General features: G+C 54.2%; 4 protein-coding genes across 12 annotated transcripts in view; 2 read left to right on the forward strand and 2 right to left on the reverse strand.

Moving 5' to 3' along the window:
• Nucleotides 1-7: 7 nt before the first annotated feature.
• sra1 (steroid receptor RNA activator 1) lies at nt 8-2,552 on the reverse strand. Of its 2 annotated transcripts, XM_088440649.1 has the most exons (7): nt 2,024-2,552; nt 1,648-1,752; nt 1,378-1,455; nt 1,103-1,263; nt 919-1,027; nt 759-844; nt 8-154 (listed from the first exon to the last, which is right to left on the reverse strand). In XM_088440649.1, the coding sequence occupies exons 1-7, from the start codon at nt 2,046-2,048 to the stop codon at nt 125-127; spliced, it is 594 nt and encodes a 197-aa protein (XP_088296775.1). In that variant the 5' UTR covers nt 2,049-2,552; the 3' UTR covers nt 8-124. The 2 variants fall into 2 exon arrangements, with proteins under 2 accessions (XP_088296775.1, XP_088296774.1); XM_088440648.1 differs by lacking the exon at nt 8-154 and having other exon boundaries at nt 460-844; nt 2,024-2,548.
• Nucleotides 235-6,835, forward strand: apbb3 (amyloid beta precursor protein binding family B member 3). 6 transcript variants are annotated; one of them, XM_088440632.1, is made up of 13 exons: nt 833-2,886; nt 3,247-3,416; nt 3,759-3,808; nt 3,863-3,902; nt 4,082-4,234; nt 4,438-4,565; nt 4,737-4,742; nt 4,807-4,921; nt 5,103-5,172; nt 5,239-5,322; nt 5,387-5,496; nt 5,573-5,767; nt 6,535-6,830. In XM_088440632.1, the coding sequence occupies exons 1-13, from the start codon at nt 2,838-2,840 to the stop codon at nt 6,760-6,762; spliced, it is 1,398 nt and encodes a 465-aa protein (XP_088296758.1). In that variant the 5' UTR covers nt 833-2,837; the 3' UTR covers nt 6,763-6,830. The 6 variants fall into 6 exon arrangements, with proteins under 6 accessions (XP_088296756.1, XP_088296757.1, XP_088296753.1 ...); XM_088440630.1 differs by lacking the exon at nt 3,759-3,808 and having other exon boundaries at nt 235-2,886; nt 5,053-5,172; XM_088440627.1 differs by lacking the exon at nt 3,759-3,808 and having other exon boundaries at nt 236-2,886; nt 3,999-4,234.
• Nucleotides 2,586-13,145, reverse strand: part of LOC148408243 (arfaptin-2-like) — a 33,633-nt gene continuing 23,073 nt past the window's right edge. Inside the window, exon 11 of one of the 2 annotated variants that reach the window (XR_015868555.1) lies at nt 2,586-2,682. The gene's annotated coding sequence lies outside the window, so the exon portion shown is untranslated. Of the gene's footprint in view, nt 2,683-6,201; nt 6,759-13,145 lie in introns of those variants that run through there. The other variant, XR_015868554.1, reaches the window with a different exon arrangement.
• Nucleotides 6,851-8,401, forward strand: LOC148408244 (cysteine-rich transmembrane module-containing protein 1-like). Of its 2 annotated transcripts, none has more exons than XM_088440651.1 (5): nt 6,851-7,131; nt 7,652-7,697; nt 7,901-7,929; nt 8,029-8,134; nt 8,201-8,401. In XM_088440651.1, the coding sequence occupies exons 2-5, from the start codon at nt 7,652-7,654 to the stop codon at nt 8,326-8,328; spliced, it is 309 nt and encodes a 102-aa protein (XP_088296777.1). In that variant the 5' UTR covers nt 6,851-7,131; the 3' UTR covers nt 8,329-8,401. The 2 variants fall into 2 exon arrangements, with proteins under 2 accessions (XP_088296777.1, XP_088296776.1); XM_088440650.1 differs by having other exon boundaries at nt 6,990-7,131; nt 8,005-8,134.

The following is a 13,145-nucleotide window of genomic DNA, read 5'->3' on the forward strand; positions in this document are numbered from 1 at the left end:
AGGGGATGTCGGAGCGCGCCTCTTCTCCAGGTTCTGCTCTCCGCCTACTCAGCCCCCCCCTTTACCATCGACCAATCGCGGGCCGGGAGGCGCGCATGCAAGGTCGCCATGGCAACTGCATCCTCTAATTTTGCCCGTGCCAAGCTTGCGGCTCCTGAGAATAAGAGAAGGGCAAATGTTGTCACTTGGAACATTTTTTAATCGCACAAGATACTCTCAATATTATTTCGCCTTCGTTTTTTTTTTTTTTTTTTTTACTTTTCGTCCTCACCCACGTGTCGACGATGTGAGCCTGCCTCGGAGTCACGTGATTCTTTTCGACTAAAGTCACGTGATTCGTCAACGGGCTCGTCATCAGCTTTTTTTCGCTTCCCCGCACGAGACGCAAATGAATATTTGCCGCCCTCTACCGATCACGCGCGGCCCCCGCAGGCCACGCGGACATAAAGACCAGCTTGCAACACTTGGGACATTTTCATTTATTTGAGTTTTCGAGGCAAACGTCCAGAAAGAATAACAACATAGGACTTCGACTGGTGGGATGCCGGACGGTTGCTACGGAAACAACATCGTCCTCCGCGTCCCCTTTACCTTAAAGCTACTCCCTTTGCAACCGCTTGAGCGGCGCGCTCGAAAAAGTTCAAAAGTCACGACCGAGGAGCGTCGCGTTGGTCCGACGCGCCCCGGGGCTCATTTAGCGCCGCCGCCGCTTGGGGAGGCAGCCTCCGAGTCTCGGCGATCAGTCGCTTCACACCCACCATCCACTGGCTGACTTCCGTCACGTGGTCCACCATCAGCGCGCGATGGATCTCGTCGGCCCGGTCCCAGCGTCCCGCCCGCAGCTCTGGGGACGCACGCGGGCGCCGGTCACAAACGGACGCTCGCTCGCCGCGACGGTCCGACGGACGGCCGCGCGACCTCCGGACAAGGCGCTCATGCGTCTCCTCGCTGGGAGACTCAGTCGACCCGATGTCCAGCTGTCCTTAAAGAGGCGGAGTCTCTTCTCCACATCGTTACACACCTGAGCCTGAACGCACGGCAAGGCCGACGTTCAAACTTCAATCCCCCTATGACCACGCCGTCGACGGCTCGTCCGACTCACCGCGACGTCCCGTCTGCACTCGGCCAACGCTCGCTCCAGAACCTCCGAGACGCTCTCCAAGTCGGGCTCCACCTCCGATTGGCCGCCGCCCTCTTTTCCCTCCACGCACGTCGGCCCCGCCGCGGCCGCGGGAGGAGTAGCCTTCCAGCCGGGCGCGCGTCCTGGCGGAGGTACCAAATGAACGATCCGTACCGCCTTACGAGGAAATCCGCCGATCGCAGAGAAGACGATCGTACGGCGTTACGACAACATCCGGCGGTCGGACGGCGTCTGACCGGCAGGAGGCGGGGCCAATCCACAAGGAGGCGGACCCGCGGGGCCGGAACGGGGAGTCGTAGGCGGAGCCGCGGCATCTGTGGACGAAACACGAAAAAAGACAATCGCGACGACGGTACCCTGGGCCCCGCGACATGTTCACTGGGACTCGACGACGCGTGTCCATCGGCGCGCGTGCAAACGCACTCCTACTACAAGACAACACACGACTTGTAGACACGTCAATCAAGTACTACGCATGCACGGCACGGCGTGACATGTTGTGAGACCTGGAAGCGTTGGCCTCTTGTTCAAGATGTTCCTCTGCGGCGCGCGGGCCGTCTGGAGGCCGTATGAGAACTGAGGGGGGTCGTTCCATCCTCGTTCCTGGTTTCCTGCCCGACCACACGGTTGTAGGCATGACAAATCCCGCGCACTGACTCGTCAACATGTCATGAACATCGTGAAACATCTCGCGCACTGACTCGTCAACATGTCATGAACAAGCGAATGGAAACTTTGCTGAATATTATGCTAAGCTGTTAGTTTTGAACATGACGGCGTATCGATGGTGACGTGTCGGGCAAACGGTTAGCTAGCGGTTAGCTCGTCGACACGTCTTCGGTGACGTATTTGCAAATGATATGCGTTTATCTATCCCCTTACCTGGTTTGACGTACATGTCCTCCATCGTGTGTCAAAGCCGAACTAATTCTAGCCGCCACAGGGGAAAAAGATCCACATACATATACACGTACGCGAACAAGGACGTTTTTTTCCGGGTTAGGAGCAATGCTGACGACTCCAACGTTAGTCGGCGTTATCTGAGGTCATTCTCCGGAAGCCCTATTCCCTTCGGTGTGGGACAACCGTTAGATCTTACAAAAGATTAAATGTCATTGGACCTTAGGGATACTTCATGTTAAACGACTTTTGTGACATACGAATGTTGAAGGCGAGGAAATCTGATTCGCAGAGAACAAGTGCCGTAAAGTGTCCTAAAACTGTCGCAAAGAATTCTGTTTACGCCATTCGACGGAAAAAAACACGCCCTTCTCAACATCGTAGGAAACGTTGCCTCGATGAGCACTGTTTACAAGCCATTTTCAAAATTATATATAAAAAAAAAAAGTTTTTGAAAACATTCTCCAACGCGGCCGCGGAGTGACGTCCCCGCAAGGGGGGGGGTACCTTAAAGTCATTGGAAGGAGGCGCCAGCGCGGGGCACTTACGTCATCGCGAGGGAGGAGACCGGGAGGGAGTGGTACTGCCTTCTCCATCAGTGGGACAAGAGGACATCATCGCGCAAGGACGAGAGACTGATGCTGTTGCCGTGGAAACAAACAGACGCGGGGAACTTGAATAACCTTAATCTGGGCCAATGACTTTTTGCGCTCGTGTGCTGGTGTGTGCGAGCGCGGGCCTATGAGTGCGCGCGCGGCGGGTGCGCACTCTGGAGGGCAAGCGGCTGACTGGAGCCATGATGGGCAAGGACTACATGCTGGCAATTATAATTGTCAACTGTGACGGTAAGAGCTTTTCGTTCAGCCAACTTTACGACACGCTGAGGCGACGTACAGGAAACGCCTACCGTGGTTTAGGGAGCAGAAGAAAAAGACGACGAGCTTGTCGCTCCTGCTGCACTTCCTGTCTGCGCCGCTTTATTAATTATTCAAGTCTCTTCAACTACTTCCTGTTCAGCAGGATGATTGACTTGCGCTCGTGTGACACCCGGCAGAAGGCGAATCGGAAATAGCGCGGGGGGGGCGATCGATCGAATACTCCCTGTTTGTGTGCTTTGAGTCGACTGACGATGTTGCGAAGCTCACCGCCGCCATCTCGGGGCGGACTGCCCAAAACTGACTCGGACGTGTGGCTGCGTGCGTTAGACAACATCTGGAGCGACCAGAACCTTCTGCTAGACCCGGATCTTCCTTCCGGCTGGAGAACCATTCACGATTCCACGGGAACCTACTACTGGCACGTGCCCACCGGCGCCACCCAGTGGCAGCACCCCCGCCCGGACGGCAAGGCCACGCTCCGTCGGCCAGACGCACGGGTAGGAATTCTGCTCGGCCCGTCGTGATGTGTCTTGGACTCGTTTCCTTTAGTTCTGCGGCCCACGAAGACCAGTTCTTCTTCTTACAACTTCTTGTTGGTGTCTAAGTCGAACTAATGATCCAGCTGGACTTTCGGTCATTTCGTTTTGATTTCCCGTCCGCCGCCCAGGCGCACTTGTTCCGTTTTGATAAAACGTCCTTGATGGATTGGCCGTTTCGGCTGGACTCAGGTTCCCGTGCGTCGGTTTACGACCGAACGCAACGTTCCGTTTGCGTCCAAGGTGAACTTGTATTGCCGCCGTCTCGTCTCCTCATTGTTTTTTGTGATGTGATGCTTTTAGAAGGAAGAACAAGGAGCACCAAGATGCAGCGCGGTCCCACCTGACACCAGGTAACACACACACGCATTCAGCGTGCACATAACGCGCCATCGCTGTGGTTGTAGGTCTCGGAGGTCGGACGGCTCCCGTCACCAGGACTCGCAGGTATGACTCCGCGCACGCACACGCGGCCGTGCGCACTCACATTTCATCTCACCCGCGTGCCCTACTTTCTCTCCGCATCCGTCCATCTTTGCGGAGGCCCAATTTCTTTTCTGCCCGTCTCCATACCTCGCCCATCCACGATTGTCATCTGCGTGCGGTCGCCCGCGCGGGACCGGCAGTGTTTCTCGGTGCGCTCGCTGGGCTGGCTGCAGGTGGAAGAGGACGACTTGTCTCCGGGTCGCAGCAGCCTGGTGGTGGGCGACGTCATCCGGCGGCTGTCCGGCCGCGGCGGCCCCCCCGAGCGGCCGGACGGGCCGGGGGCCCTGGGGGAGGTGAGGCACGGCTCCCGAGAGACAGACTGTTCGTTCGCGTCCGCCGTTTTGTCCGTTGAAGCGCATCCCACCCAGACGGCGCGAGACGTCAGGACTCAGTAGGGTAGCTCCGATGGCAACGAACGTCCACGGCGGTGGACGCGCGCGATAAGGTTGGGTCCCGGGAGGATATCCTTGATGGACACGTGCCTGTCTGTCCGAAGGGCCGCGAGATGAGGCTGCTTCTGAAGCGGGACGCGCTAACTCTTGTGGACCCGTTAGACCGCACCCCCTTGTACTCTCAGCCGATGGTCAACATCCGCGTTTGGGGGGTGGGCGGCGACAATGGCAGGTGAGCCGATCGGGAGGAAGCCGCTTTCGCCGTCTCGCCCGTCCTCTTTTTTTCACCGCCGGACGGCGCGCCCGCTTGGCCTTTGACCCTGAGCTAAGATCACTGCGCTAAGCTAACATGTCACTGATCACCGTGTGTCTTTTTGAATGCCGCCACGCCCCCACCTGGCAGGGACAGGTAACGCGCGCGCGCACCGGTCGGCGCGTAGGTGGCGGGGGTAAACAAAGTTGGCCGCCGGCAGGGATTTTGCCTTCGTGGCGGCCGACAAGGACAGCTGCATGCTCAAGTGTCACGTGTTCCGCTGCGACGCGCCCGCCAAGGCCATCGCCGCCGCGCTGCATCGCATGTGCTCGCAGGTCAGTGGCACCCGAGCGAGGCCCCCCGTGCCCGCCGCGGCGATACGGCGCCGCCCTACGAAAAGCTCATTTTCGTTTGGCTCGATCCAAATCCCTCGCCTCGGGCGCTTCGCGATCGGCGAGCGGGGAAGGCGCCGATGAGTCGGCGTCCCGCGAGCTGACGATGTCCCGCCGTCCTCAGATGACGTCCCGCCAGACGGTCCGCTCTCTCTCCATGGACAGCATCTCTCCCGAGGACCTACCTCGACGAGGTGACGGCCGCTTTCACGCGCCGGGTTGGCCGCTGGCTCCGCCCCCTTCTTCACTTTGTCTTTCAGCGGACTTCCCGGACGCGGCGCTGCGGCGCGTCCACAAGTTCGAGGTCCGCTACGTGGGCAACCTGCCCGTGTCCCGCGCCATGGGTACGTCGCGCGACGGCGCCGGCCCGCCCCCTCGCTCTGAACCGCCGGTTGGCGTACGTCGCAGGCATGGAGGTGTTGAACCGGGCTATCGAGAGCATCATGAGCTCCGCCCGCCGTCGCGACTGGGAGGCGGCCGTCATCCGCGTGACGGACGACTTCCTGTCCGTCTTCAGGGTACGCCTTGGCGGCACTATCCGAGTGTCGTGTCGCCTTCCCTTTTTGAACTTGCTGTCGTTTGAGTCACTTGCAGAAGCGGGAGGGGCAGGAAGGGGAGGAGGCGCTGTGGGCGTGTCAGGTGCGTTTCCTCAGCTTCCTGGGCGTGGGTCACGACAGTCGCACCTTCGCCGTCATCTCGGACGGCGGCCGGCAGCGTTTCGAATGTCACGTCTTCTGGTGCGAGCCGGACGCCGGGCTCTTGTCCGAAGCCGTCCAAGCGGCGTGCATGGTGAGTTAGTCCGAGCTTAGTCTAGCAGAGCGTGACTTTTCACGTCATCGATTTCGTCCTTTGATACAAATCGGAGATGGCGACAATACTCCCATTCCTTTCATTCTGTTATTTCAAAAGAACCAATCCCGAGTTTGAGGCCGCTGGATGAAACCACGCCCCACTTTTGGGTTTCATGACTTGCACGCTGTTTTTTTTTTTTTTTTTGTTAGAAAGTAGGTACAGACCTGAAAATAGCTATAGCTTTGTATTACGACTACTCTGATTGGCAGAGTAGGCGCACGGCCACGCCATTTGACATCAAAGTCGGGCAAAGTGAATGGCCTTCCATGGGGAGCTTTTGTGCGAATTGAGCCTCCACTTCAGCTTTTACTCTAGAAAACAGTGTTCTAACTTTTTCCTTTAAGGGCCGCATACAAAAAAATTGAAGGATGCAAGGGTCATCTTTTTTTAACTCAATTGAGTTAAAAACCATTAAAGCATGTAAATATTGTCTATGTAATGTAGTTATTAAAAAAAAACTACGCCAAGGGTTTCTGTGAAAGATGAGGTAAGTCCCCCCCCCCCCCCCCAATGCGTCTAGCCAAATAAAAGCCTTTCATTTTTGAAATACAGTAACTTGCCATGCCCAAATATATTGACTATATCACATTCATAATAATATATATATAGCCGCAAAAGCGTGGAGCGCGGGCCGCAAATGGCCGTAGTTTGGCTTTAGCAGTATTTGTCTCCACCACTTGATGTAGGACATTTCGTCCTTTCAGGTCCAATATCAGAAGTGTTTGGTGGCTCAGACGCCGCCCCCCAGGAGCCGCCTTTGGCACGCCGGCACGCCCCAAGTGAAGCGCGCCAATTCCGTAGACGGCGCCGCTTTTCAGACCGGCGGCGGGGCGTCGCCCCGGAAGGGAAACGGCGGACACGGCGGGAGCCTCCGAAAGGGCATGATGGCCTTCTTCGACACCTTCCGCGCCAAACAGGCCGCCGCCTCCTGAGGGCGAGAGAGGGATGGGCTCTGTGCGGTCACGTGATCGGATGCTCAATAAACGTCTTGTTGATCTGACCGGACGCGGCCCGAGGTTATTTTGCATAAAGAGTACGTGGCTAGAAATCTATTCGATTGACACGAGACGGACGGAGCGTGCCGTTTGGTTTGTGCTACCAACCATATATTTTGAGCCTAACTCTCCGAAACCGGAATATATTCTACTGTGCAATAAATACACCCGGAGCGAGAGAATAAGTGCTGAGGGAGGGGTGAAGGGAGGAGGGAGGGAAGGAAAGGAAAGGAAGCCGCGAACTCCCAAAGTCACGAGAACTAGTCCCGACCAGAGTTGACGTCGGACGTGCGGCCGAGCGCCAAGGTAGTAACTTGCTCTTTTTATCGCGCTTGCTTGATCCCAATGTTGATGTACTTTGTCCTTAAAATATTTGATCCGAAGCTTCATTTCAGAATGCGTAAAATTAGCCTGTAAAGTTAGCCTGTAAAATTTGGCCTGTAAAGTCACGCCGCGACATCGCAAATTCTTTTTACTTGCAAACGCTCCAACACACACGCACACGTGTGTATATGTACATATAAACTGTACATGCATATCTAAACTATATATATATATATATATATATATATATACATATATACACATACATATATATACACATACACACACCTATATGTATATGCATCCATAGAAATGTTTTTTTTCCTGTTTTCCATCATCTGCCAAACAATCAACAGTGCAAGAGTATGCTGTTGCCGCGGTAACATGCCCGAATTGGATTAGCGCCGCTATGCGTGTCTTGACAGCGCAGCATTGTTCGCTCTTCGTCATCTCATAATAGCGCGTTGTCCTGACGTCATCGATGATACATTCGTCTTTGCAGATGAGCGACCATCCGCCCCCGTATGTCCCGCCTCCGCCGTTCCAAGGTATGTGCGGATTGGTCCAAAGTTTCAGATGAAGATTTTTGACATGCACGGACGGATAGCTCGATCTAGCGACCATCACGCAAGATAACCTGATACGGTTAGCTAAGTAGCTAGCTAGATAGATAGATCGACGGATAGGGCGGGAAAATATCTAGACACTGTTTTTTTCAGCCGAGATCCTCAGAGATTGCGTGTCATTCCAGGTTTTGGAAGCGCCGCCGCGCCCTATCAGGTAGGTGCGCGGAATAGGCGGCGCGAGTGCGGCGACGCCTCCCGAGATGAGCGTCTTTGGGCTTGCGTCTTGCAGGCGGCAACCTCTCCCTACTACCAGGGCCCGCAGCAGTTTGTGAGCCCGCCCGGCTACCGCGCTCCCTTCTACGAAACCCCCCAAGGATGGGACACCGCCAAGACCTATGGCGGCGCGCCCAAACACACGGGTAAGCCCCAATTTCTCCTTTCGGCCGCCACGATGTCGACAATCCAGTACTGTATTTGTGTTTCAGTATACGTGATGGAGCAGAACGCGGGCGCGGACCGCATCCGCGGCGGAGCTTTGAGGTCGCTGCTGTCGACGTGCTCCACGCTACTTTGTTGCTGTTGTCTGTGCGACCTTCTGACGCGTCACCTCTGACCTCTCGGCTTTAACCGCTGTTACTATGGCGACCCGTCTGACCCCGCGCGCTAATAAACGACTCATACGTCTACGGCAGTATTCTCTTTGTCGTGAGCTATGACGTCATCAATAGTTCACCCGCGAAACGTAAGAAGCCCGACTTGCCTGTTGCAGTGATACAAAACTGACCGCAGGGGGCGCCAGCGCCGCAGGCAGAATATTTACTGTGGAAACGATAGGACTGCGGAACTGCCAGCCACTCATAATAGTTGTTCCATAAAATAAATAGCGATCGATAAAAATGGAGTATTGTCAATCAAATATTTAGCAGCTCGCTTGACCTCGTTTTCTCACGCTGTCTCATGGGAATCAACAAATCTCACTCGGACGCGCATACAAACGCGTGCACGCGCGGTTATTAGTTGGCGCAGCTGCTGCTCTCGTGTCATCTCCGTAGCCCACTGGGATGATCGCATGAGTCCCACATGCATGCACGCACACGCACGCGCGCACACACACACACACACGCACACGCACACCCTAATGTTTACAACGTGTTCGCGCACAGCGAGGATCAGCCACCGCAGGTCAGAGGTCAGCTAACGCACAGCTGCACCGCTGCGGGCGACGACACAGACGAAGACGATGATGAAGAAGACGAGAAGGGCTCCTCGAACGGCAAGCCAAAGCATCATAACAAGAGTGGCCCCGGGGAGGGAAAAGTGGGAAAAGGGAAGCTCGGATAATGATGAGAACGATGATGAAGAGGGCCAAGTCCATGATGATGATGATGACATTAAACAGAAGGAACTCCAGTAAACGGGAAGTGAGAGCATGATGACATGAATGGCCACGGGGAGGGAAAACGGAAAAAGGAAGCCGGCGAGAAGACGGAGAGGTGGAAGAGGAAGATGATGAAGTTGGTGATGGCGAGGTAAAGACCACAGCGAGGATGATATCTGTTATTTCGACGAGAGGAGGATGGGGATGGTGAAGATGGGGAGGAGCCCAATGATGAAGAGGATAAAGCTAATGATTAGGATGAAGAGGGTTGATGTGGATGGTGATGATGGCGAGGAGGAAGAAGATGTGGATGGGAGCTGCTGGATAAAGATGTGACGATGACAACGATGATGGTGATGAAGAGGAGAATGAGGATGACAGTGATGATGATGAGAAGATGACGCTGAGAATGACAAGATGAAGGTGATGATGACAATGATGATGAAGAGGGGAATGAGGATGACAGTGATGACGATAATGATGAGGAGGAGGAAGATGACGGTGAGAATGATAAGATGGTGATGATGGTGATGACGAAGAGGAGAACGAGGATGGCCGTGATGATGATAATGATGAGGAGGATGAAGATGACCGTGATGATGATAATAATGAGGAGGATGAAGATGACGGTGAGAATGATAAGATGAAGATGATGGTGCTGAAGATGATAATGGTGATGACGATGTTGAGAAAGAAGATGATGTGATGGTGCGGGTGGTGGAGGATGAAGGAGATGAGGAGGAAGATGATGGTGCTGATGAAGTTGATGGCGATGATGATGATGACGGTGATGAAAAGAAGAGGGTTGATGGCGATGATGGTGCTGATGATGAAGTTGATGGCGATGATGATGACGGTAATGAAAAGAAGGAAGTTGATGGCGATGATGATGAAGGTGATGACGAGGAGGAGGCTGAGGATGATAGAATGACAACGGTGACAAACGACGCGACGAGGGCGATGACGACGACTGCGGTGCCGACGACGAATACGACGGTGGCCAAGAGGACGAAGGTGACGACGAGGGTGATGAGAAGGAAGATGACGGCGATGACGACAACGGCGACGACGACGAAAAAGAAAATGCCGGTGGATGGAGTGACGATGAAAACCACGATGATGCTGAGGAAGAAGAAGATGCGATGAGGATGAAGACGACGGCGACGCTGAAGACGGTCTCGACGAAGAGGATGAAAGACGGCGATCGAGAGGACGTAGACGACGAAGACGGCCGCGAGAATGACGACGGCGCCGACGAGGGAGGAAGACGACGGCGACCGAAAGCCCGTTTTAGCCCATCTTCCAACGAGGCCGTAGCGAGCGTCGAAACGACCTTTAGGTTGGCGTCGCGCTCTAAAAGGGCTCGGCTGGAGAAGGGACGGATGAGCTTCAGGTCGTCGGTCGAATCCCGAATGTTGGCTCCATGTTTCAAATGGAGAAGCCGGGGTCGGCGCTTTGTCCGGGGCCCACGCGGGGATTGAACAATTTGTTTGCGGAGAAGGCAGGCGCTGAAGTCAGCACAAACGTTCCGCCTCAGCGCAAAGCTGCTCCAATTTAACAACAAAACACATGCGCCGGCGGGCCGGCGGGCGCGCACGCGCACCGCCTGACCTGATGATGTCATCTTGATATTTGAATGGCGCTCCTGAAGATGCTGAGGAGGGCAAAACATGAAAGGAAAAGACGGAGATGTGATGTGTAGCCAAGCGTGTGCGCGCGCGCGCACGTTCAGAGCCCCTTTGACGCTAATGAGCGCCGCTCAAGTAGTTCTCATCCCCTTCCGCAGACTCTTGCATCGCTGGTCCATTCATTAAAAAGCCTCTATCTTGTCCTGCTCTCAAATTCCATACTTGACTTCCTGTCCTCTTCTTGCTTTAACTTCCTGTGATTCTTTTATTTTTTACTCGATTTGCCAGACTTTTGGACCGAAGAAAAATGTAAGAGAATCCTGATTTTTCTTGCTTTCACCTGCAATCGTTTGGTTTTTTTTGGACCGATTCTCTTGTTCATTAGCATAACCCTTTTCCCTCATTTAAAATATCAGCCTCGCCTCGGGGCCGCACGCAAGCCTCCCCCAGCTGTGTTGCTCCAACTCCACCCCCCCGAGGTCTCCAGCTGGCATAAAAAAACAGTCCGACAACCCCCCCCCCCCTTTCTATCCGCATCCTCGTCCTCTTGATCTTCGCCTTCCTCGAGGCTCACCGGAACATTAGACGGCCCTTCCAGGGGTCGTTAACCGACACTTGGTGGCACAGTTGCATTGTGGGTAATCACCGCCGCCAACACACTCTCACACACGCATCGTCAACTCGTACGTGACTCATGACAGGCCGGACTAACGGACGTTACCGATATGTGAAATGCGATGGGGCGCGTGTAATCCTAATTTAAGTTTAAATGTGCGTTCACAAGACCGAAAAGAAACTTTGCGTGTCTATTTTAAGAAATGTGCAATTCTTCAAGTGCGCGCAAAGGATTTCATGATGTCATCAGGTGTGAGAAGCTCATCAAAGATATATAAGCCCCCCGCCATCAAAAAAAATAAAAACGCACCAGGCTACTAAATAATTGATGTTATTATGGGATGCTGAATGCATGCCACGTATTTACAAGAATGGCAATAACGTTGCGTTTATGTTGGAACGCGACGGTCCGCCGGTCTGTTTGAGAAGAGCCGATTGGCCGCGGCCGACGTGGAACAAGATCACGTGACTGTCCCACATCCCTTAGCAACGCTTAGTTGCTTTAAAAAAGTCATTTGGAGGACTATTATTGTGCGGATTTCGGAACTTTGGTCAATCGGCACGTTGCCGCGCAAATAGTCGAATTACGAATGCTTAATTTACGCCTGACCTCCAGCTTGGCGCCATCGCTGACTTGCGTAGGCTAAATTTGTCTCATTTTAAGGGTATTATCAAGAATACAACTTTTGCCTTCGACGCTCTCCGAGCTAACGGGCTTTTAGCCAGACTTTGGTCAAAACCCCGACTCCCATTTCACTTTAGCCGTAAACTCCGAAACTCCTTGCTGGCCTGTGCTGGCAGCGCTACTTCTTGTTGGGCTACTTTGTTTGCCGTCATGGAGAGAATCTGGATTGGAAGAGATAAACATATATATATATATATATATATATATATATATATATATATATATATATATATATATATCGCTACATTAACAGTACTTGTACGACATATGTAAAGTCCGCGCCGCCGAGGCACGAGCTGTGAAAGAAATGACTTCCCAAAGTATGGGTGACAGCGGGGTTGACACGATGCGTTTTTTGTTTTGTTTGTTTTTTTAAACCCGGGAAGAGAGCACTTGAAAAAAATCCCAAAATACGGCGGCTTTGACGATCTGGAAATCACTGCCGCGGCTTTTCCTCGCAAGTCACGCGGACGGCGCGAGACGCGACGCGAGGACGTCGGGAATAAAAGCGGGTCGCGCAAGCGAGTATTCGTACCTCGCCACCGGCGGGAGGCGGACTCGCCGAGCGAGCCGTCAGCCCGCCGCCGTTAATGGTCCTCGGCATGAATAAAACAGAGCGGCGCGCGCGCCGCGGCCATTTCCTGTCGAGTCAACAGACTTTGGGTCAAGCGGCCCGCGCCGGCTGCACGCGTTACGAGGATGAATAAATAACGAGGCATTGTGCCGCCGCTCGGCACGTGCGCGCGCTCCTTCACGCGGCGCTGAGCGGGCCAACGTGTGGAAGCGCAGACGGGAAGCCGACCGACTAATTGGACGGCGCCATCCCGCCTCGTTCCTTCCGCTTCCGCGGGCCGCCGGCTCCGCCCCCTCGCCGTCAGCTGAAAACAGGAAGCGAAGACGGCTCGCGGTTCCCGAAGAAATTGCGTGTGAAAAAAGGCGGGGGTGCACGGAACGGAAAAAGATCGATTCGGAAAGACGCGGCGGGGGGGACAGGAAAGAATGGCGTCCAATGCCTTTATTGGCGCTGTACGGCCGGCATACAATAGGACGTTCGGCGTGATCTTGAACAATCTGATATGTCTAAAGAATAGGAAATGAAGAAGAAAAAAAAAACTAAAACTTTT

The sequence above is a fragment of the Hippichthys cyanospilos genome, chromosome 18, assembly GCF_059441005.1.
Source record: "Hippichthys cyanospilos isolate Australia breed blue-spotted pipefish chromosome 18, RoL_Hcya_1.0, whole genome shotgun sequence".
NCBI lineage: Eukaryota > Metazoa > Chordata > Actinopteri > Syngnathiformes > Syngnathidae > Hippichthys > Hippichthys cyanospilos.